The 22,462-nt window shown below is 52.5% G+C and overlaps 3 protein-coding genes across 12 annotated transcripts; 2 read left to right on the top strand and 1 right to left on the bottom strand.

Annotated features, from left to right (window-relative positions):
• The first annotated feature begins 49 nt into the window (after positions 1-49).
• Positions 50-6,367, top strand: SRPRA (SRP receptor subunit alpha). Its single transcript, XM_014257321.2, has 14 exons — positions 50-225; positions 974-1,057; positions 1,865-2,028; positions 2,125-2,285; positions 2,407-2,560; positions 3,013-3,163; positions 3,326-3,432; positions 3,621-3,739; positions 4,015-4,101; positions 4,192-4,364; positions 4,454-4,667; positions 4,741-4,904; positions 5,030-5,128; positions 5,346-6,367. The coding sequence occupies exons 1-14, from the start codon at positions 106-108 to the stop codon at positions 5,472-5,474; spliced, it is 1,926 nt and encodes a 641-aa protein (XP_014112796.1). The 5' UTR covers positions 50-105; the 3' UTR covers positions 5,475-6,367.
• A 93-nt stretch (positions 6,368-6,460) lies between these two features.
• Positions 6,461-16,752, bottom strand: SIRAL1 (SIR2 antiphage like 1). 4 transcript variants are annotated; one of them, XM_014257327.2, is made up of 9 exons: positions 16,662-16,752; positions 16,313-16,344; positions 12,576-12,653; positions 10,370-10,622; positions 9,356-9,583; positions 8,073-8,201; positions 7,511-7,796; positions 6,977-7,036; positions 6,461-6,905 (listed from the first exon to the last, which is right to left on the bottom strand). In XM_014257327.2, the coding sequence occupies exons 3-9, from the start codon at positions 12,644-12,646 to the stop codon at positions 6,694-6,696; spliced, it is 1,239 nt and encodes a 412-aa protein (XP_014112802.1). In that variant the 5' UTR covers positions 12,647-12,653; positions 16,313-16,344; positions 16,662-16,752; the 3' UTR covers positions 6,461-6,693. The 4 variants fall into 4 exon arrangements, with proteins under 4 accessions (XP_014112802.1, XP_014112804.1, XP_014112803.1 ...); XM_014257329.2 differs by having other exon boundaries at positions 7,511-7,715; XM_014257328.2 differs by having other exon boundaries at positions 9,356-9,550.
• Positions 16,753-16,888: 136 nt separating this feature from the next.
• Positions 16,889-22,405, top strand: TIRAP (TIR domain containing adaptor protein). Of its 7 annotated transcripts, none has more exons than XM_088066797.1 (6): positions 16,889-17,047; positions 19,798-19,873; positions 20,035-20,118; positions 20,868-20,922; positions 21,195-21,800; positions 21,939-22,405. In XM_088066797.1, the coding sequence occupies exons 1-6, from the start codon at positions 17,019-17,021 to the stop codon at positions 21,980-21,982; spliced, it is 894 nt and encodes a 297-aa protein (XP_087922923.1). In that variant the 5' UTR covers positions 16,889-17,018; the 3' UTR covers positions 21,983-22,405. The 7 variants fall into 7 exon arrangements, with proteins under 7 accessions (XP_087922923.1, XP_087922925.1, XP_014112865.2 ...); XM_014257389.2 differs by lacking the exon at positions 20,868-20,922 and adding an exon at positions 20,577-20,677 and having other exon boundaries at positions 17,023-17,047; XM_088066799.1 differs by lacking the exon at positions 19,798-19,873.
• The last annotated feature ends 57 nt before the right edge of the window (positions 22,406-22,462 follow it).

Genomic DNA, 22,462 nt, shown 5'->3' with positions numbered 1-22,462 from the left:
GCCCCGCCCCGTCGGCCGCAGTCCCGCCAATGGCGGGGGCGGGGCTTCCGGCGGAAGCGCGGGGCAGAGCGACGTGTGCGCCCCGCCGGGCCCGGCGCCGCCGCCATGCTCGACTTCTTCACCATCTTCAGCAAGGGCGGCCTCGTCCTCTGGTGCTTTCAGGGCGTGCGCGGGCCCGCCGCCACCGCCCCCGTCAACGCCCTCATCCGCTCCGTCCTCCTGCAGGTCGGGCGGGAGCGGCTGCCCGGGGGCGGAGGGTTGCGTAGGGGTCACACAGCTGGCGAGGGGGGAGTGGGAGAGCCCGGCTGCCGTGAGGGAGGGGGGCGGTGGGAACCGTCTGCCTGGGGAGGGAGAAGAGGTGAGACTGGAGACATGGCGGGGGATGGGGGGGTGGGACCATCTACCTGGGAAGGGAAATCAGGTGAGCCCACGTAGCTGGCGGAGGAATGGGGACTGGGAGCACCTGCCTGGGCGGGGGAAACATGGGCATGAGCGTCTCTGGGGGAGTGGGATCAGCCCGCTGAGGGGGAGGTGGATGGGAGGCCTTGTGTGGGGACGGGGGACATCGGAGTGGGACCATCTACCTGGGGACGGGCGGGAGAGGGCTGGCACACAGGTGGGGCCACCTGTTGTGGGGGACACACAGGCACGGCACAGGGGGATGGGGACGGTTGTGGGGTCACCCATTCGGGGGGTGTGGATGGGACCGTCACCTTGGGGAGGAGAGAGACGGGCGGAACCACCTGTCTGGGACGGGGCAGAGGCACGATCAGCCTGAGGGTGGGTGGGCTCACCCAGCTGAGGGGGACGGAAGAAACAACCTACCCCGGGTGTGTGGGGTCATGTGTAAGGGATGCTGGACCACTTTGGGAAAGGGGAGTGACAGGGACGATGGCAGGGAGAGGGGGAGGACAGGGATGAGGGGATGGTGGGTGCTGTTGGCACCCCTGTTCTGACAGCTCCTCTTCCCCAGGAGAGAGGTGGCAACAACTCCTTCACCCATGAAGCCCTCACACTTAAGTACAAACTGGACAACCAGTTTGAGCTGGTGTTTGTGGTAAGTGACCCCCGCAGGCACCCCTGGGGTGGCAGGAGGGTCCCTCCAGCCCCCCATGGGCCCCCAAACCTGAAGGGAGGAGATTGCCCCCAGAAAAGAGGGGGAATGGTTGCCACTGTGCTGAGGTTGGAGCAAACAGCTGTTTGCATTGCGTAGGGCTGGACCTCGGCTCCCAGACTGCTTTGGCTCCTCTGTCCCTGGGATTGTGGGGAGCGAGGGGCTGTGATGAGCGTTTCAAGGGGATGTTGAGTGAGCAGTGACCCCAGTGTAGCCAGACTCTCCCCAGAGGGGGACATGGGTGTCTGTCAGCTGAATGACGCTGCAGTAGCAGCTTATTTTAATCATCTGCAACAGGATTAAAACGAATCAAACCTCAAATAGAAGCTGCAGCCTTGTAAAACTTCACTTTGGCCAGATCTATTGGAAAAAAAGCCAGAAATGTGTCGTTCCTTTCATTTTACGGAACATTTAACACTCTCTTTAGCAGTTTCCTGGCACCTTACAGCCATAAATCTATTATACAACCTTCCTTGTTGACCCACAGATAAGCTAAAGGTTTTCTGCCCTTGCCCTACGTGTCGTTTTTGCCATGAGACAGCCTCTGTGTGTTAGGGACACCTGTTGAAGCCAAGCTCTGGCTGTTCTTCACCTTTTTGGGAGCATTTAAAAAGCCTGGGAAGGTGGAGCAGAAAGTGCAGGCTGAAACTTGCCCAAGTTAAAGAACTCTGAATTAAACAGAGAGGTTTTTGCTTGCTTGCTGCTGTTGAGTGAGCTGGAAGTGCAGTGTCTGCACCTGTTCCTTGGCAGGTGGGCTTCCAGAAGATCCTGACTCTAACCTACGTGGACAAGTTGATAGACGATGTCCATAAAGAGTTCCGAGACAAGTACCGCAACGAGTTCCAGCAGAAAGGTGCCCTGGGCCTCCTAAATGGCACCTTTGATTTTAAAGATGACTTCATGCGCCTCCTTCGGTAGAGAGCTTGAGTTTTGTCTTAAATTTCTGTTTTGAGCAGAGATGGGAGTGGGGGAAGAGCTGAAATCCAGGCTAATGGGTCATCTCCCTGCAGGGATGCAGAGGAGAGCAGCAAAGTCCGAGCTCCCACGGTAATGAAGACATTTGAGCAGTCTCTGAAATCCCAGAAGACTGTCAAGTGTATGATTGAAACCCGAGGGGAGAAACCAAAGGAGAAGGTCAAGAACAAGAAGAACAAAGGTTCCAAAAAGGATGGTGAGTTGATGGGGAAGATAAATGGAAGGGAAATAAATATTCCAGAGCAATGTATTGCAGCCTGTGCTTTCCCAATCCACTTGGAGCTGGACTGAGCTTGTGTTGGGGCTCTTCCTGTCAGGAACTGAAGCTGTGGCAGTGCCCAGTAAAGCATCTGCGAGTGACAAGCAGCTCTCGGCAGCAGGGGAGAAGGAGGAACTGACCAAGGATGAAATCCTGCAGAAGAACCGGGAGGAATTCTTCAGGAGACACATGAAAGCTGGGGAGAAGTCCAGGTAGGTGATGAGGGCATCACCCTCATCTGTGATGAGGTCTGCCTATGCTTTGAACTAGGTCATGGCTGAATCTCTCCTTTTGGTGACCCCTGGAAATAATCCCTGCATTATTTCCCTCATTTCCCTCCTTGCTAAAAAGACTGGGAGGAGACACCTGGGCATCCTAGAGGGGTAATAGAACCTGATTTTCTCTTTTTGGGAGATCCAGAAACCCTGGGAGAGGTCCAGACCTGTCTTTAGTGAGCAGACAGCAGCAGTGCATTGGTACCTGGCTTAAGGGGAAGGGATGCCATACAGGGCTAAAGTTCAGATAAATAAATTCTGGAGACTGGATTGGTCGATTTCTGCCTTTTTGGGTAATCCAAGCTTTTATTTTTCACATCTCCTGAGGAGCTGAAGGATGCTGTTTCCCTGAACTGAACACACTGTGTTTCTGGTCTTTGTTCCACCAGATCTCCGAAACCCGATGCACAGAAGGAGAAGGGGAAGAAGCCCCGGGTGTGGGATCTGGGGAACTCTAATGCCAAAGTACTTGATTACAGTAATTCCGCTACCAACGGCAGCGCGGAGGCTTGTCCTGTGGAGGAGTTTGACCCTGACGTGGTAAGGAAAAGCCAGGCTCCATCTGCTGTTGTGCATTCTCTGGGATCAGCTGGGCATTATGAACCCAGCCCAGTCTCTGTGCCTGGATGAGAAAGGATCATGAAGAAACATGAAGCAAGGATCGTGGCACTCAGCCTATAAAGCTGCTTCTTCCCCTCACAGGCCCTGGGGGACAAAAACCGGGAGCCTGGCCGCCTCTATGACCTGGAGTATGAGAGTGATGATGAAGCTGAAGAGGAGAAAGTTGTCCAGAACCCTTCAAAACCCAGGTAAGAGGCTCTCACAGCCCTTGTTTGTCACATGGTTCTTGATTTCTCTCCTGTAACTCCTGTTCCAGTCTAACCAGTAATGCAGGAAGCACAAACTGATGTGTTTGTCTGCTCAGGGAAAGCCCTTCTGCATCTAACCATCTTTGCAGATGATCAAACCTCAGTGTGACTCTTCTGTGTCCCCACAGCGTGAAGAAGGGTGGCCTGGGGGGCATGTTTGGCATGCTGAAAGGACTGGTGGGTTCCAAGAGCTTGACCAGAGAGGACATGGACCCTGTGCTGGAGAAGATGAAGGATCACTTGATTGGTACGTCTGGATCTGTGGTATGAGGGATTAGTGGCGGTTCCCTGTGCTCTGTTGGGTAGGCCCCAGTGTGGGTAGTGCCCATGGTTTGGGATATTTTCGCTCACAGGAACTGTGGTGGGTTCCTGTCTCACCCCTGGGGAGCCCTGGACAAAAGGGGGGCAGCAGTCAGGTCTAGTGGGAATCCTGCACTCCAACTCCATCCTTCCCTTGACACTGATGTGAGACTTTCATAACCTTCTCAGCAGCACTGACTCCCTGCTCTGTCTTCCTCAAAGCTAAAAATGTGGCAGCTGAGATTGCAGTGCAGCTCTGTGAATCTGTGGCCAAGAAACTGGAAGGGAAAGTGATGGGAACGTTCACCAGTAAGTGTCCAGGTGGCATCCTGCCTGTGGTTTGGAGCTCAGGAATATTCCCCATGTGTGACATGTCCTCTTTCTGTCCCCTTTTCCCAGCGGTAACCTCGACAGTGAAGCAGGCGCTGCAGGAGGCCCTGGTGCAGATCCTGCAGCCCCAGCGCCGTGTGGATGTGCTCCGTGATGTCATGGATGCCCAGCGCCATCGCCGGCCCTACGTCGTAACCTTCTGTGGTGTCAACGGTGTTGGGAAGTCCACCAACCTGGCCAAGGCAGGACAGGATCCTGATCACAGGACCGGGGTGACGGGGTCAGGCTGTGCAGCTACTCACGGGCTTTTCTGATCTGTTGCCACCTGCAGATCTCGTTCTGGCTCATCGAGAACGGCTTCAGCGTCCTCATTGCCGCCTGCGACACGTTCCGGGCGGGAGCGGTGGAGCAGCTGCGCACCCACACGCGCCGCCTCAACGCGCTGCACCCTCCGGAGAGCCACGGCGGGCGCACCATGGTGCAGCTCTACGAGAAGGGATACGGCAAGGACGCTGCGGGCATCGCCATGGAGGCCATCTCCTACGGTATGTGCAGAGCCGGGGGCGGCTGGCGCGGTGCTGGGGCAGCACCGTCCTTCATGCCGCCTCCCTTCCCCAGCTCGGAACCAGGGCTTTGACGTGGTGCTGGTGGACACGGCGGGACGCATGCAGGACAACGCACCCCTGATGACAGCACTGGCCAAACTCATCGCTGTCAACGCTCCCGACCTGGTCCTGTTTGTTGGGGAAGCACTGGTGGGAAACGAGGCTGTGGATCAGCTGGTGAGTGTGGAGGCTTTGTTCCTGAGAGACCAAGAGGGAAAAGAACCCATTTCTGTAGGTTTTACCTGAGAATTGGATGGTGGCAGCACCACAAATGCTTTTCTTGGATCTTTTTTCTCCCTCAGGTCAAGTTCAACAAGGCCCTGGCTGATCACTCTATGGCCCAGACACCGCGGCTCATCGATGGCATCGTCCTCACCAAGTTCGATACCATCGATGACAAGGTAAGGAGGCTGCTGAGGTGACTGCACAGAACTTCCTGATGGTGACTGCAGGGGAGAGATGGGAATTGTCAAACACAGGGCACTCCTGCACTTTCTTCTTGCATTTAAGCCATTGAACCCTAATTTATAAGTCTGGTTTCCACACATGGGGGATGAGTGAGTGATGAGCTCCCTGAGGGGGAGCACTGGATTTCATGGTGCTGTGTGTTCCCGGCAGGTGGGTGCTGCCATCTCCATGACCTACATCACGAGCAAGCCCATCGTTTTCGTTGGTACCGGACAAACCTACTGTGATCTGCGAAGCCTTAACGCCAAGGCCGTGGTCGCAGCGCTCATGAAGGCCTAAACACCAAATCGCTGTGTGCAGATGTCCCAGAAGAACCTGCTTTACCCTGTCACCAACTAGTCTTTCCCGTGTAGTGCAGAACAGAATGGAGGAATAGCAGCATGAGGAGTACTTTTTTTTGGATAAACCCCCTTTTTATCCAGAAAAAGCCCTTCCCTGGGTTCCTCCATTCCGTGTCCAGTGACGCAGGCTCCCTTGCGGGGAGGCCGAATCCAGAGCTTTGTATTGTTCGTGCTGCACGGGGTGGGTGGGCTGTGCCAGGATCTGCTGTGCTTTTTGGTGGGTTTGAAGGCTTTTTTCTTGAGCTGCTTTTGATTTTTTGACCAGCTTAGGGAGGAGACAGGAGGGACTTGGGCTTAGGGGCAGCATTAGATCTGGCTGTTAATGTCGCTGCCCATGGCAGCTCCACTGAAGCTGATAAACCAAAAAAGGTGATGGCCTGTGCTGGGCTGGAGGGGACATGCTAAATTGCCTTAAAGTCCCCCATATCTGTCCTCACTGGACTCTGGAGCAGGGTCCCCAGACACCATGGATTTGGGCAGGAGCTGGAGAGCTGCAGCAACCAGGTCCAGAGGAGGAAGGCAGCGTGCCCTGCCTGGCTCCTACCCACTGGTCTTGGCATTATTTGCTAGTAAAAAGGAAAAACAAAACAAACCACATGAATACTGGAAGAGAATGGTGGCTGCTTGCTGCTTTCCTGCACCCTTTGTCCCCCCTCCGAGTGCCTCTTGATCCCGGTCGGAAGTGCTACACTGAATAATACAAACCTCTCTGACGATGTCTTGTAGCTCTGTATTGCAGATGTGCTATAGTGCAATAAATTGAATGCTGTCTGCTAAGAGACATAATTTATATTAAATAAACTTCATAATTTGTTCTCTGTGTATAAATAACTTGCCTCCAGCCAGGACCTGTTTCCTACTGGGTTTGGGGGAGATGAACTCCCGCCAATGTGAAAGGGCCTTTAAATTATACAGTAGCCAAAGTTCAGTGAGCAGGCCTTTAATACAACTTCAACATACAAAATACTGTACAGTAAAAAGACAGGACTAGAAAACTAGAGCTTCCAGTAAAAAAAAAAAAAAGCTCAAGTTTCATTTTTTAATTGAAATACAGAATATAAAAGCACTAGGTATGAAGTTAAGAGGAGGCTGCAGCTCCCTGGGGGACGCTGCGCTCCACAGGCACATGCAGCCCCAGTAAAACCACAATTACTATGTTAGACCAGGTGTTCATCCATGGAGACTCTGTCCTGGCCTCTTCCCTGCCGGAAGGGTCCTGGCTCGGTGCTGGACAGCAGTGGACAGTGGTGGGTTCCGGCCCCTCTGAGGGCTGCGGGCCTGGCTTGGGCCTGCCCCAGGAGCCCCTGCCACGGCTCAGGGCCTGGGCAGGGCTGAGGCTCAGGGGCTGCATCCTGTGTGGAAGCAAAGGCTGAAAACCTCCCTGGGACTCCAGAGAGCAACACAGGGTGAAGCCTCGCAGGTCCAGAGAGCATTCCTTACCTTTTACCTCGGCGTGGGCAGCGGCAGAGCCGTTCAGCTGCTGCCCCTCCTTGGGCACACCTGGGACAGAGCAGAGACCGGTGTCAGGTGGAGAACCAGCTGCCCACGTGGCGGTTTCACACAGGCTTTCCTGGCTGGGCTAACCCTCAGAATACCTGCCAGCAAGGCTCTGGCCCGTGAACCCACTTTTCCCCATTTTTATGATTTATTAGTGATACCTCTTGTATATAAACATTGGCTCAGGCTGAGCAGCAAGAGGGTCAGTGACGCTAAATGCCCCTTCACTAAAAAGGGAACAAACAGCTGCACATGAAAAACAAAGTTTGCAGGCATGGGAAGCAGCACAGCTGTTTAAACTGTTAAAACATACAGCGATTTCAGAAAAGCAACCCACAAATCCAGCTACCCTTAGAGACACTTTTGCTCTTTTTAAAAAAAATGGCTCCAGGAGTCTCTGTATAGCATGGAGAACAGGGGCTATGAACCCTGTCTACTCTGCATGGTGACAGCCAAGGGTCCCCCAGCCCCTGGTACCTGTGCGGCCCCGCATGGCAATCTCGCTTGTCAGCCGCTCAAAGTACTCCGGCAAGTCAGTGTATTCGTCTCCATAGGAAATCACTTTGATCCCTTTGTCCAGCATGTTCTCACGGAGTTTCTTGAACTCATCCACATCCCCCCTTCGCACCAGCATGAAGTGCTCCAGGTCTGACTTGTGCTTGACAGCCTCTAAAAACAGGGCCTGAAACGTGGTGTCATCAACTGTCCAACCACAGCCCAAGAAGAGGAAGGACTTATTTTCATACAGCTTCTGAATCTCTCGCTTTAAGAAAGGGAAAGATGTTCCTGGTCAAGGTGAGCTTCATCCTCACAAGAGACAGCACCTGCCCTATCCCTGGGGAGGCTCTGCAGCAGTGCCATCCTTCAGCAAGTGTGGGAGTGTTCCAGCACCTTAGCAGGCTAGGGAATTCAGCCCTCCTATCTCCCATATGTAATTCTCCCCCACCCTCTATGAAGCTCAGTCTGAACCCAGCTGAGCCTATGTGAGGTTGGCCCAGTAGGAGCTGCAGCTGCACGAGCTGGGCCCAGCGTGGCTCACCATGACCTCGGTGTTGCGCAGAACGTTCTGGTAGCCGGCCGGGTGCAGGACGATGCCGCTGGGGTTGGTGTAGACGCCATGGATGTGCAGGACACTGAGCTTCCTCTTCTCTTGTGCCCACTCCAGCACCTGCACAACACAAACACACAGCAATGTCAGTGAGTGCATCACATTGGCTACCACAGCACTGCTAAATGTAACGTTTTGGAGAAGCGGTCCGAAGAGGCTGCTTCTTCCTCATCTTCTCTCCACCATCAGCCTCTACACTATGGCCTGCAGCCACAGCCTGTGCTGCTCATTTGGGTCAACAATTCATCTGACTGGTGAATGTGATGAGAAGACTGAATCAAAATGCCAGATTGACCAGAAAAAGGGGAAAAAAACCTACAAATCCTACGTCAGCATGTTTCTCATGCCTACCAAGTTTTGTTTTGTGGCCCCTACTAGCTCTGAGGGAGTCACCAGCTGAGCTGACCTCCATTTCAGACAGCTTCCGAGGCTCTCAGTTTACTCCTGCAGACCTCAGCTCATTTAAGCTTGCAATAATTAGAATGCTTATTTGTAACACTGTAAGTACTTCCAGCCATGTAGATTAAGAGGTCACACAGGAAATGTGCGGCACAGAAATGAGAATGAAAAGAGAGCAAGGACTGCACAAGACACGCACACTGGGGGTGTTTAACATGCAATCAGAAGGATGAGATGCTCCCCACCAGTAAAACCCTCAATGGAGAGATGAGGTGGGCAGGGTTTCACAGCCTGACTGGGGCAGGAGGAGGGATGTTGGCATGAAGAGAGCAGCTCTGAGAGTGCAACAGAAGGAGCCATTCCAGCCATTGCAGGGAAGAGGACATGGGGCAAGAGGGAAGCCTCGAAGGCTGTAGCCCTCACAAAAAGACCCATCACAAAAAGCACTTTGCAGCACCTTATAAAAATAAAAAATTCAGCTTTGCATCTCGTGTGGAATTTCCCATACTTGTTAGAAACATCAACCCGAGCCTTATGTGGAAGCAAGGCCAAGCCTGAAGTTTCAAGGACAGAGATCAAAGGAATAGCAGGCTTAAGGACTCCTCCTGAGCACTGGATGGCAGCCAGCAAACCAGCGTTCCAGAAAGGAGCGTTCCTCCTCATTCCTCTGCTTGCTGCCCTGGATAGTCAGAGCCTCTGCCTGGAGCTTGTCTGCCACCAGTTAAACCACTACAATCAGTACAATACCCTCAGGCAGCATGAGAGCACATCCTGCACCACCACAGTCCCTGACAAAAGAAATAATAATATTTTACCTTCTTTTCATCAGTCAGGTCAAGAGACTCAAGGTGCTTCCCCTGGTGTGCTGCATACAGCTCCAGCAGGTTATCAAAGTTTGTGGTTAACACAAGGGCCCCGTTTTCCATCAAGTGAAGTACAGACTGAAGCAGCTGCTTCCCAGAATCTTCCATTTTGGATTCCAGGTCATCAAACACCTCATATAAACAGTCCTTGAAAAAGGTTGAGCGAACGTTGCTTGTGCGCTGAGAAGGGGAGACAGATTGAGATCAAAGCCCAGCCCCTTAACATCTCATGCCAAATGACTCCATGAAAAACTACCCACGTTTCCCCAGCACCCTGCAAAGCTCTGGGTCCTTGCAGGGCTGCACCAGAGTAGGTGCTCTCCTTCAGCACAGTCATAGGATCACAGAATCCCAGACTGGTTTGGGTTGGGAAGCAGCTTCAAGCCCACTCTATGGCTCTAAACAGCATGTTTTATCTCGGCACATATGACCCTGTGCCATGGGCAGGGGCACCTTCCACTATCCCAGGTTGTTCCAGGCCTCTCCACCCTGGAACACTCCCATGGATGGGACAGCCACAGCTTCTCTGGGCAATCTTACCACCCTCACAGGGAAGAATTTCTTCCCAGTATCCCATCTAACCCGGCCCTCTGGCAGTGTGAAGCCATTCCCCATTGTCCTGTCACTCCAGGTCCTTGTCCACAGTCTCTCTCCATCTTTCTTGTCAGCTCCCTTCAGGTATTGGAAGGCCACAATTAGGTCAAGCCTTCTTCTCCAGGTTTAACAATCCCAGTTCTCTCAGCCTTTCCTCATAGGAATGTACTCCATCCCTTTAATCATCTTGGTCCAGGTGCAATACCAAAAAACCACATCCACAGCAGGTTTATGTCTCAGGCACCTGGCACAGTAACTGCATTGGGGTTCCCTGTACTTAAAGGAATTGTTGGGATGGGGGCACCATTGCTGGAGAACCAAACCTGGCTATTTCCAAAAGCCAAATCCTATGCCCAGATCAAGCACACTGACCGGAGACAGCTTCTGAATAAGGTCGTGGGCAACATGAACCAGATTCTTGTCTTCATGAAGACACTTCTGGAATCGTTTGCTCTCTTCATCTTCCAGGAGATCAAAGTCAATAGCAGCATCCAGGAGGGCCTGAATCAGCCCCTTCCAGGACTTCAGTGCTGGGACCTGGGGAGCAACTGCAGCACTAATTCCTGTCCCAATCACCAATACAAGTTCCCGAGGCTTCTTGGTTTTGAGGCTTGGCAACAGCTTCCTGCAAAAGGAGAAAGGAGCACAACTGGTACCACCATGAGTGGAAGGGTGTCTGGGGTGGTGCCACACACAGACTGAGGGACAGGGAGGTAGCCTGTGCCTAAATTTTGAATCAAATATCCATTGGGGCTCTCTGATAAACAGCAGCTTGGTACCCTTAAAAGACATCAGGCAGCTGCGTGGATCAGCAGCACAAATGCTCCAAATGCAAGGTCCATAATTACAACATTTTTGGGAATCAAATCTGTTACCAGGATGGTTACTGGGGAAGTCAGTGATGCTCTGGGGTGCTTCTGCAGCAAAACTGGTCCACTACAAATCTGGAATAAGGGAAGTCTATTAATAAAGGTTACCTGGAAGGCTGGAGGGCATGGGAAAGGTGTGGTGAGCGCTAGAGAATGAGACACACACATGCTCTATGTCCCGAGACAAAACATGCATCGGATCCTGTGCAGGCTGGAAATGAAACCTGGTTTAAACAAGGTACAGAACAGGGGCCTGGAGACAATATCTCCATTTATCCCATCACAGAGAAAAGGAAAGGAAGACTTCCTCCTAGCTCTGTCCTGAAGGTGCCCAGCCCTCGTTTGTTGAGGAACCCCTCAGCTGTACCAGCAATCCCTTCTCTGTGATGCCTGCAATGTCAGCAGGATGCTGTAGGCCAATCCTTTGGAATATCCCAGATGATACAGAGTCACATGAAAGGGCTGCAGGGCTGGATTCTCTTTATTCCTCCCCTCCCCTCCTCCCAATTTTCCTGGCTTTACACCTGCACAGTGCTTTTAAACGTGACCTTTATAATTTATTAAGCTGATGTGCTGCTCCTTGCCTTTCCTTGCCTGGTGTCCAGCTGCTTTCTGCAGCAAGGACCTGCTGCAGCTTCACAGGGCTGGAGCAGCAGCCCAGGGAAGCAGCTTGTATGGAAGAAATGGGCTTTATCAGCAAACACGTGATATTTAGTGAGAAGGGGAGAGGAAACCAACACCACACAGATGGAACTGTGCCTTCCCTCAGCTCCTGCCTATGAAAACAGACTTGTTAACCCTTCCCTTGAGGAGGGCTTCACTGTTACTGCTAATAAATGGGGTTTCATTTGAGGACTGCAAGCCTTGTGTGAGGAATAAATTAGTATTCATGCTAATGAACTAATATAAAAACACTATTGGAAATACAGGGACTGAAATCCAAAGTAATAACGAATACCTAAGTCTTAATGTCCTGCATGCCTGAAAGAGGCATTCTGCTCCCTGCTAATAAATGCACTTGTTTCTATCCTGATATCCTGAGCAAGGAAAGAAATCATCTCCCAGTGTCTTTTCTGCACATTCCAGGATTACTGATCAACCTCAAGACCATACAGAACTATCCTGCAGCCCTCCAGAACCTGCAAATAAATCAAATTAGTGGGAGATAACCCCCAGATGAATTAGCTGCTTGTTCACAAGAACATTTGAGCTTGCAACAGCCACAGTCTCGGTCTCAGACAGACAGAATTATTCACCAGTGAGGTCCCCACTCACGGAACTGTAATACCAGCTACTTCTAAGCACAGGGAGCCTCAGAGTGAACTATTTAGCCTTTACATGCAGTTCAATCATACTAATTTGAGTAACTCCCCATCCTCCTGGAAACCACCATTCAAGCAAAGAAGCATAACCACCCTGACACTGTGAGTGGACAGGACCATGGAGACAGAACAGTAAAATACAGCTCTGAGTGCAACCCCATCCCCTGGCTGAGGGTTAAAACCCCAAAAAAGTACATTCTGGGTGTGAAGGTGCTTGTTCTACAAACAGCAGGAAAGCCCAGGGCATGGCCAGAAGCCAGTGCGCCGTTCTTGGATCAGGAAGCGAAACAGCTGCAGGTGCCAGGGGTCACAATCCTTAAAGAACAATGCGAGGCAAAGGAAAAGGCTCTTGTTAGAACAAATGCACTGGAGTGTAATTAAATTTACCTGGGCTTTTTTGCAGGTGGCATTCCATCTTCCAATAATGTTTCCTTGCCCAGGCTCACCGTAGAAGCCATCCAGTTTCTATAGTAGACAAATCACCACAAGCAAAGTCACTGCACATGGACAACAAGGTTTTACAGAACCAGCTTTGCACTGGTGGATAAATCCCAGGTTTGTTATCACTCCAAGATCACCTCTGGGCTGAGAATTGCATGTTTTTGTCTCTGAACTTTGTCCCACAGTCTCATCCACTTTCTTAACCTCTTTTACCATAAAATCCTTGGCTGTTTTGCCCAGGTGTGATTGCCTCAGCAGAACACAGTTTGCCAGACCCTTCATTTCCCCTCAGCTGCTCATTTTCCCAGAAAGCCTGGATCTTGGAGCTGCACTCCCCCCTTCCCATCAAGGCCTGTCAGCAAACTTGCTGCTTGGGAAACAGTGGGAGGGAAGAGAAGACAAAGAGATTTTTGTTGGCTCCAAAAAACCAGGGAGAGCATTTCATTCCCTGGTGATGAGAGAAGGGTTTCCCAGCCCGCCATGCATCTGCAAGCACTGGGAAATGACCTTAAAGCCCACGGAAAGGAAGTGCAATTTGAGAACTCTTTCAACAGCCTGTGACATAAAATACAAAAGCTCTGCCAGCACGCAGTCCTCTCCCACTCTGCTTCTCCCAAATAAGTCTATGAAAAGGGAATGAAAATTAACAGAACTGTTCACCCTTCTCTGCTTTTTCCTTGCCAATTGTCATGAAGAGTCCAGCAAAAACTCTGTTAAACAAAGGCTTTTGGCCAGAGGAAATGCTGAGGAAGAGTTGCTGACCCAAAAATCACAGAGTTTTTGCAGGTTTTTCCATCTCAGGGAGATCTGAGGGCTTGTCCTAGAGATGAGATGCTGTGATTGCTCCCCAGCAGCACAGCAGGTGACAATGGGCAGGTCTCTCCAGGCAGGACACCTCAGCTGTGCTGCAAATGTTGGCATGGATGATGTGAGAAATCAGCCAATGTTCTAGGAAACCACCACCTTTCAGTGCTGGATGATGAGAACAGGGCAAAGTGACACTGCCAGACACGATGTGTGTGCAGCCTTTACCTTCTGACCCCTTTGGAAAACTTTATACAATGGCATTATGGAATGGTTTGGGCTGGACAGGACCTTAAAAGCTCAAGTTGTTCCACCCCTGCCGTGGGCAGGGACACTTTCCACCACACCAGGCTGCTCAATAACAAAACCTTGTAACAACAGGAGAACACCTCAGAGAGCTGGTTTTCACCATCTACCTCCTGAAACATTACTGAACACATCACTTCAATTAATCACCTTTTTATCTTACTGGGCCTTACTGTAGGGCCCAGATTTTGGACAAAGGTCTTTAGCAAGTGAGAAATCTGGTTTTCCTGACTCTGTGCATGCCAAGCAGGGCTTCTGCATCACACACTCTTGTGAACATTGTACTCTGTATTTTTCCAACCCTGAGCCCTGGAACACTTCAGTGCTGTTCTGACAATGAACCTCTACAGCCTCATCACTTCTAAACACCTGCAACCTGTCAGGCCTCATGGTGAACTGTTTTGGGGGGTTACATCTGCACAGACCAAAGCTGTGACTCTCAGGAAGACAGGAGGACCTGCTGGACACAGGATCTGTCAGATTCACTCTCAAATCCCAGCTGAGTGAATGCAGCCAAGCACGGTCAGGATAAAGGGGGAGGAAAACCCTCTTTTTCCTTCCCAGGAGGGTCCCATCCCTCCTTTTGGATTAGCTGATTTTTCTGGAAGGGCAGGCTACTTCCACAAAGCCAGCCAGATTTTATTTAGTGGTGCAAAAATGCCTTAGACGAGCCAGGGACTAACAATAGATAACTGGAGTGTTTCAGAGGGAAGTTTGAATTTCTGCTGGTGTTGGGTCTGCCCTCGGCCCCTCTGCAGCAGCAGAGCTACAGGAAGTTAAATACTTCCTCATTTTCTAAACTGGATATAATTTAAGCTTATATTATCTTTGTGTTGTGAATCATCAGCTGAGCCTTGAATATCGAGGCTGTTTGTAAACTCCCACCTAGGAACTCCCCTGTTTGCTTCTACCTGCTTCAGCACTGCTCCCATCTCGCTCACCCTGCACATTCCCATGCTATTAACAGCAGGATTGGAGCCATCAAATCAATTTTAAGTGCCTCTAAATGACATTTCAAAAGTAATTTTAAACTTAGGGAAAAACACCTCTTGGAATTATAATCACCTTGTAAGTTTTTCTGATATAATGACCTTCAACCTTTAGGTTTAGTGCAAAGAGCCATAAAGGAACAAAAACCCCATTATAAATACGGCCTAGTTCCAAAAAAGTTATTACTGGTCTTAAAAAGAATTCATGGGGATTCAGCCAAGAAATAGAAACCTCTGGTTTTCAGTCCTGGGAAGAAGCTCTGCTCCCCAGGGGGATGGATCACACTGGCACAGCTGAGGTAGCCAAAATTAAATGGAATTACATCAGAGCATGACCCTGCCACAGGAAAAAAGCACACCAGGTAGTGCAGGCTCCCCCTGGGAACACAGGTACCACGGAGGAGAGGGAGCCACAGGCACAAGATAAGAAATGTCTCTCCAGCCTTCTTCAGACATTGGGAACTTTCCAACTATTTAGACTGCAGGGAGCTGAAGACTGTAAACACAACACTCCATGGATTCCTGGCTCAGCTGCCCCGTTCCCCTGTCCCAGCCTTGTCTCCATCACTTTTATCAGGGATACTAATGTGGGATTGCTGCATTCTCTTTCTTCCTCCACACCACAGAAATCCCTTAATTTATCCTAAAGCCTTCCAGATTTCAGCTTTAAACTGTGCCCAAGTCACCAAAACTGGGTAAACCCAACTCCCTGTGTGACACAGACATATCCAGCTGCAGAAACGTTGGAAATACAAAGGTGTATCCCAGGTAAAAGCAAACACTTGAACACTATGTGTGTCAAAAAAAGGCCGAGGTTCACACAGGGTGTGTATTTACATAAACCTCTCTGCAAAACACAACCACACCACACAGTCAACACCAGAGTCCAACCTGCAGAATCAAAATGGGGAATTAATGGAACATTTTCTCCCCCACTTGATGGAGAAGTTGCTACTGACACCATCTCCATGCTCAGCACCCAACACGCAACTAAACCTATACCCAGATGTTTAAAATTGAAGCCAAATGATCCAGCTCCACGCTGGAAGATGGGCAAAGAAACAAGCACAAACCTACTGCTCATCCATTTTTAACTTTGAGTGCTGTGAACTGCCACCAGCAAGGATGTAATTCCCAGCTTCCTTCTCAATTCAGTGGCTTTAAGGTGTTGGGATAAGATAGTTTAAAAATCACTGTGTTTCAGCTACAAGCTGAGCTGTCCCTGGCCAATTCCCAAGCCTATCCGTCCATGTGGGAGCTGCACTGGAGCTGGATCACAACCATCCTAGAAACACACATTCTCCAGGGACAATGGGACCGAGGATAAGCCCTGCTCCTGTCCAAGCCACAGAAACACAGGATTCAGCCTCCTTGGATGCGAGTCAAAACACACCAGAGGTTTTTATTCAACGCTGTGATTCTCCACGTGCTCCATGAGGAAGGAGGGGGAGTGACACAGCAAAGCCTGGCTGAGCTCTGGATCCCACAGACTCCCACGGAAGCACGCTGGCTTTCCAGGACTGACTCGGGAAAGGGAAGCAGGGAGAGGGGGGGTCACACCTTCGGGGTTGCTCGAGCCCTTACCTGTCCTCTCCGTTGTGCCCTCCTCGCTAAACCTGCGGAAAAAGCAACAACACGGGGATTCAGCAGGCGGGGAGAAGACCGAGGCTCCTTTCCCAAGGGGAAACATCAATGAAAACGAGCTTTTATAGAGGGCGATGGCGCGGCAGGAGTCACAGCCGGGCCGCCCGCCGCTGTCAGAGGTTTCCCGGCTCCCCGATCTCCCCTCAGGCCGCTCCGTCCCTCAGGCCGGCGGCCATGGGACCCCCCCAATTATGGCGGCCCCCGTCGCTGTGGCAACAGCTTCCCCCCCGCTGTCTCCATGGCAACCGCGCCCTGCCCGCCCCCCCGCCCCCGCGCGCCCCGCACGCACCTGGCGCCGCGCGCGCGGCCCCATTGAGGAGACGCCGCCGCGCCGCGCGCAGCCGCCTCGAGCCCGGCCACGCCCCGCCCCTCGCGGAGAGTTGGCCCCGCCCCTCCGGCCCCTCTCTGTCATTGGCTCCCAGCGGAAGAGGCGGGGCCAGGCGTGGGTACGCGGCGATACTCTCGCGGTGCTTGCGAAGGTATAAAAGGCGCGTGCGCAGGCGGGGCGCAGTGGCGGCCCGGGAGGCGGGGCTGCGTGAGACCCTCTGGCTTGGCCCGGGGCCGCGCCGGGCCCGGCTGTGTCCCTGTGCTCCCCCTACCCCTCAGGGGTCTCTCTTCCGCCAGCTGCCGCTGCCTGCGTTCGTGTATGTGCGACCGCGTCTCCAGCCCCATGAGGTACACGCGGTGCCTGGGCCTGGACGGCCGCTATGATGCCTTCAAGTATATGTGTGGTGGAATTTGGGTGTAGTTGGAGCTTCCCAGAGAAAAACGATTCTGTTTTCTGGGTAGCTGCGCACTGTTTTGTACTGGGACCATAAATGAAACATTCATAGCGTTTTCAGGGATAAAATTAGCCTTGTTTTTTTACCAAAACCACTTTTGTTTGAGCATGCCTTGCAGCACCAGGTCTTCACCGTTTCTTAGTTCTGCAGGCAATCGTGTAAACCTCAGGCTCCTGGTGATAAGCAGCCTGAAACTCCTGCTGCAGGGATTTCAGCGTGGTGCTGCTGCTGGTGGGTCAAGGCATGCTATGAATAGAGCAATGCCTCCTTAATTGCTCTTTTAATAATTATTATGTTATTGCTGAGGTAGGGTGGAGGTCGATCAAGAGGACGCTGTCTTTTGCGGTCTTGGGTTTGTGGGTTCTCCCTCAGGTTCCCTCTCTGGGGCGGCTCTGGGGTTTCCAGGTGAGGTGATTGCAGGTGACTCCCCCTCCTCTGGGTCCTGTTCTTGGGTGGGGAGTTGATTTTTGGGGTGGTGGCAGCAGTGCTGGTGCAAGGACTAATGCAAAACAGGTCCCAGTGAGATGAGTGGTGCTGGGCCGATGACTGGAGGTAGCCTTTGGGTCCCTGTGGGGTTCAGCATTACTCAGCTTTGGGCTTTTTCCTTTGGCATTTGGCCACCAAGGGGCCAGCTGATGTCCCCTGCTTGGTGGAAAGGTAGTTGAGGTGGTGGCAGGGGGTGGGGAGGAGCCCAGTGTCTCTCAGAGAATTCATTGCATTTTTGGGCATATTCTGGCTGTGGTTCCTCTGGCACTCAGCACCGTGTTTGAAGCTGTGCTGAGGGCCCTGCAGGAGGATTGTGCCTGCTCCTGCACCCCCAAGGTGCCTCCCAGGGCTCGTAGATGGACTGTCTGGGGAAATCCTTGGGGATGGGGAGGTGTTTATGGCAAGGGGGAAAAGCCATCAGGGGCCCTCCCCCATTTCACGTGGTTTTGTGCTATTGTACCCTGATCTGTTGTTTTGCTGAAGGTGGTGGTGAACAGACATGGAAATACCTGTGAAAGCCACAGCCAGGTGGTGGCATGAGGGAACACTCAGTAGCTGACAGCAGTTTTCAAAGACCTGTGGGACGCAGTGGTGGTGTAGGCATAGGGTTCCCAAAAGCCTGAGAGGTGCTGGTGGGTGTTGGGGGGGTCTCCTGACCTTAATCTCCTTAAGCCCTCCTTCCCAGAAGACTCAAAGGTCCCTGGGGGTAAGGAAGCAAACAGCAGTGTGCTGAACAAGGAGGTGGATTCAGCTCTGGGGCACAGCTGGGTCATCGTGGCATTGATGAAGGGGTGTCTTGACTAGCCCTGGCCTGAGGTGTTGAGGTTAAATGTGGTGGGGGGACATTTTTGGGGGGTCAGAGGACATGGGGCTTTTCCCTGAGAAAAATATTCCCTTCAGGGGTGAGGGTGTGGGGGTTGTTGTCCCAGTCAGCTTGCAAGCAGATGAGGGACACTGGGGTTATGTTTTGGGGGCAGGTGCAGCAGTCCTGAAATGGGGGTGATGGGCACTGGACGCAGACCACCCCCTCCATTAACACTTTGAGTTAGGTGAGCATGGCTATCTGCCAGGCCCAGGCTTTCAAAGGCCAGTGCTTGGAGTAATCTGGACTACTGAAAGGTGCCCCTGCCCATGGCAGGGACTTGGAACAAGATGATCTTTAAGATCCCTTCCAACCCAAACTGTTCTGGGATGTTGCGATTCTCCTTGCTGGGATAGAGGTGGGTTCTGGCCCAACTCCTGCAGGTTGGGGACCCCACAGTTGGAGCTGTGGTACAGTGGGGGTGTGATGGCCACCACTCTGCTTCAAGGTTAACAGTGAGGGAGATGCTGATCCAGCTTTGTGCTCTGCTCCACCCTGGGCTCACTCTGGAGATGCTCCTGTGTGAGTGCCAGGGCCAGCTTCTCTGGGGATCTGAGATCAAGGGGCTTTGCTGTTATCCAGGGCAAGGACTCGGATGGGAGAGGGAGGGACACATTCAGCACTGGGGGTGGATCCCCAGGCCCCCACCTCCTGGTGCCACACGGGGTGTGGGACACCTCCTGGATCCACCTCCAGTGTGCTGGGCCACCAATGTGGCCAAACTGACACTGCAGCAGCAGGTGGAGGGTTTAGTGTCCACATCAGAGGTCCTGGCGTTGTCCCCTAGGCAGGGGAGAGATGGGAAATCTGTGCCAGGAACAGCCTGTTAGGGAGCTGGATGGGTATGCAGGTCCTGGAGACCCTCCAGATTCCTGGGGGATGGAACCAGGACTCACCTGAAGCTCATTTCTCACAGGGCATTGGGGAGGAACCACCAGGCATTGTAGGGGTTGAGGATGATGATGAGATGAAGGCAGTGTCAGTTGTTCACCACCAGCAGCACCAGGGGAAAGAGACCTGGGAAAGGAGAAATACTGTGGAGTTTTGGGGTGAAAAAAATCACCTGTTAGGTAAATTTAATTTGTAAAATAGGTGAGTGGCAGACATGGACCTGTCTATATTTAGTCAGGAAACCAGGGAGGAGAACAGATCTGGGTGCTGGTGAGGGCTGGGCGCTCTGACACCCAGACAGTGACGGCATGTGGTGGATGTGGGAGGGAGGCCCTTGGAGGGCTTGGCTTCCCCTCCCTGCAGTCCCAGCCCATTTACCCTGCTTGTGCTTTCACATTCCCTAGAAGAGGCTGGAGCTGCTGGCAGCTGGGGGCGCCTGGGTGTTTGGGGAGCTCCTCCACTCTGTCCCTGGGGAGGCAGGTGGGTGCCCCTGCCCTCTGCCCTCATTTCCACCAGGCAGCTTCATTGGAACCGCTCCTGGATGTGGAAGCTGCGAGGATGGATCAGCCTCGCTGTTCACTGCAGATCCCATTAGACTGCAGGGTGAACATACTGCATTCTACCTGTCCCTTCCCACCCAGGTAATCCCAGAAGACCTTTCTTTACCAAACCCAGGGGCTGATGCATCCCATTCCCTGCTCCGGTGCTGGACTCCTGCATTCCAGGTAAGCATCCCTCCAGCTTTCCCCCCACTGCTCACTGTCCGTGCTCATTGTTCCAGTCACACTTGAGCTTTTGGCTGTTGCTAAGTGGTGACACTTGGGCACTGTGGTTTCCGTGGGTGTGCCGGGGTTTTGCCGGCATTTCCTGCAGTCCTGTGCTGTTTTTGAGTAGGGGAAAGGCTTCAGCATGACTCGGGGGCCCTTCATTTTGGAAGGGGTAATGCCAACAGTGGAAAACAGCAGCTGTTTCCCATTTTGCTGCTCCTGGGTGTCCACTGGGAGTGTCTGGGCTCCCTAAATCATGCTGGGAGCACGATGCTGAAGCATGGGATGGTAGGGAGCAGACAGGAATGCCAGGGCAGACCACACCAAGGATGCACAGCTCCGGGCATCACCTGCACTGCCTTTGGTTTGCCAGCACCCAGTCCATCCCTGGTGATCCCAACCTCTCTCCTCCACAGGATCTTTTCCCTACTGATGGGAATGAGGGTTTCTCCTCCCTATTATCTCTCAGCCTTGCTTGCTGCAGGTGTGTATCTCCAGTGGAGAGAGCCAGTAAAAGGTAAATGTTCCTTCCCAGCACATTTTGAGGAGGCAGATGCAGAAAACCCTGCTGGGGTTGATTTTGGGGCTGTAAGAGAGCATCCCAGAGGTGCAGGTCCCTGGAACCAGACCGCACTGAGATCCTGGGGCTGAGACCTGCCATGAAGCGGTTCTTGCTCTCAGTTTTTATCCCTCTTTTCTGCTCTCAGGAGAGGTGTCCTGCTGGCAATCGGTGGCTGAGCAGCGTGCTGCCCATTATGGCTAGTGAGTCTAAGAATAAACCCTCTGGCTCTGTCCCCTCCCTCATGGCATCCCCTCCCCAACAGATCACCAGAGTGCCAATGGGCAACGATGCCACAGCAATTCAGGTGTTGGTGGCAGCTCAGGTTTTAGGGACTAGGATGGTTTTGGGGGTTAAGGTGAGATCCCACCCACCCCTTTCCATCTTGGGGCATCCTGCAGATTGAATGATGCTGTGCTTGGGAAGTCCAGGGGGTGCTGAGTCCCCCAAAACTCACTGTGGCTTTACTCTGCAGGTTGGTTTAGGCGGTTCCTGCATAAGCCCAAGCCCAGCTCAGTGGAAAGCCTCAAGTCCAGCCACTCTGCTTCATCCTCACCTTCCTCCTCTTCATCCTCTACCAAGAGCTCCAGCTCTTCTCCTGGCATGAGCTTGGCCACCAGCTCCATCTCCCTGTCGCCTGTATCAGCACCAGACATCAGCGCCTCAGACAGTCCCCGGTGGGACAAGAGCTACGACGTCTGCATCTGCCACAGCGAGGGGGACATGGAGCTGGTGGAGGAGCTGGTGTCCTATCTGGAGAGCCAACCTGAGAGCTTCCGTTGCTTCCTCCAGCTGCGGGATGCGGTGGCAGGAAGTGCGGTGGTGACAGAGCTGTGTGATGCCGTGCAGAACAGTCACTGCTGGGTCATGCTCATAACCCCTGGCTTCCTGCAGGACCCCTGGTGCAGGTACCAGATGCACCAGGCCTTGGCTGAGGCTCCGATGGCCAATGGACGCACCATCCCAGTGCTGAAGGATGTGGATCGCAAGGATTATCCCAGGGAGCTGCGGAACATCTACTACATCTACATGGCGCTGAAGGAGAAAAGCTTCAAGCAGATCAGAGACACTGTCATGCGCTGTGAGTATCCTGTGGGAGGCTGATGAAACGTCCTTATTGGGATGAGGACCATGGGAAGGGACCAGGTTCCATAACTTTAAATAAAATTGATTTTTAGAGTAATTGTTTGCTGATGGAATTCATCTGCTGTCTCTGCAGACCTCCAGGAACTGTGCCAGAGCTCCACAAAAAGGATGGAGTAGTGCTGGGAGCAGGCAGATGCATCCCCACAGGCATCATGGAGCTGTCACCGTTGGATCTGGGTGTTGGCATGTCCCATTGGACCTTGAGATCAATCCTGAGCTGCTCAGAGCAGACCTGGAAACAAGGATGGGGAGTTCCCCACATCTGTGAGGGACAGCAGACCAGAACCCACCACGTCCTGGTGGCCAAAATCTTCTCAACGGGGACATGGACATCCATCACACAAACACTAAGTTCTGACACTGGGGTGTTCTCAGGGTCACCAGAGCTCTCTGCTGTGCTGGCATTCTCTGTCCTGAGGGCTCCGGGACCCCTACTAAGCTGACAAGGCGCCTGCTGGGCTGTAGGCAGGACAAGATGAGGCAGGCAGTGACTTTGCACGGAATCGTTGCGACTACGAAAATGCAGAAGTTTTAAATTTTGGTGTTTTTCCGTATTTTTGTCTCAATCCGCGGTTCGGGCGTTTGTGGGAGGAGGCG

The sequence above is a fragment of the Pseudopodoces humilis genome, chromosome 25, assembly GCF_049639895.1.
Source record: "Pseudopodoces humilis isolate 2021_Gansu_Grassland_sample_001 chromosome 25, ASM4963989v1, whole genome shotgun sequence".
NCBI classification, from domain to species: domain Eukaryota; kingdom Metazoa; phylum Chordata; class Aves; order Passeriformes; family Paridae; genus Pseudopodoces; species Pseudopodoces humilis.
The sequence above is the reverse complement of the archived record's forward strand: the minus strand, read 5'-3'. Positions and strand labels throughout refer to the sequence as shown.

Bases quoted from the DNA above. Each gene is read 5' to 3' on its own strand.
- TIRAP (XM_088066797.1), top strand. From the start codon at position 17,019: ATGTGCGACCGCGTCTCCAGCCCCATGAG. The intron at 17,048-19,797 runs GTACACGCGGTG...CACATTCCCTAG, and splicing joins CGCGTCTCCAGCCCCATGAG to AAGAGGCTGGAGCTGCTGGC. The intron at 19,874-20,034 runs GTGGGTGCCCCT...CTTCCCACCCAG, and splicing joins CTCTGTCCCTGGGGAGGCAG to GTAATCCCAGAAGACCTTTC.
- SRPRA (XM_014257321.2), top strand. From the start codon at position 106: ATGCTCGACTTCTTCACCATCTTCAGCAAGGGCGGCCTCGTCCTCTGG. The intron at 226-973 runs GTCGGGCGGGAG...CCTCTTCCCCAG, and splicing joins TCCGCTCCGTCCTCCTGCAG to GAGAGAGGTGGCAACAACTC. The intron at 5,129-5,345 runs GTAAGGAGGCTG...TGTTCCCGGCAG, and splicing joins TCGATACCATCGATGACAAG to GTGGGTGCTGCCATCTCCAT.
- SIRAL1 (XM_014257327.2), bottom strand. From the start codon at position 12,646: ATGGCTTCTACGGTGAGCCTGGGCAAGGAAACATTATTGGAAGATGGA. The intron at 9,584-10,369 runs GTCAGTGTGCTT...TCCCCTTCTCAG, and splicing joins TTATTCAGAAGCTGTCTCCG to CGCACAAGCAACGTTCGCTC. The intron at 7,797-8,072 runs GTGAGCCACGCT...CCTTTCTTAAAG, and splicing joins TGCGCAACACCGAGGTCATG to CGAGAGATTCAGAAGCTGTA.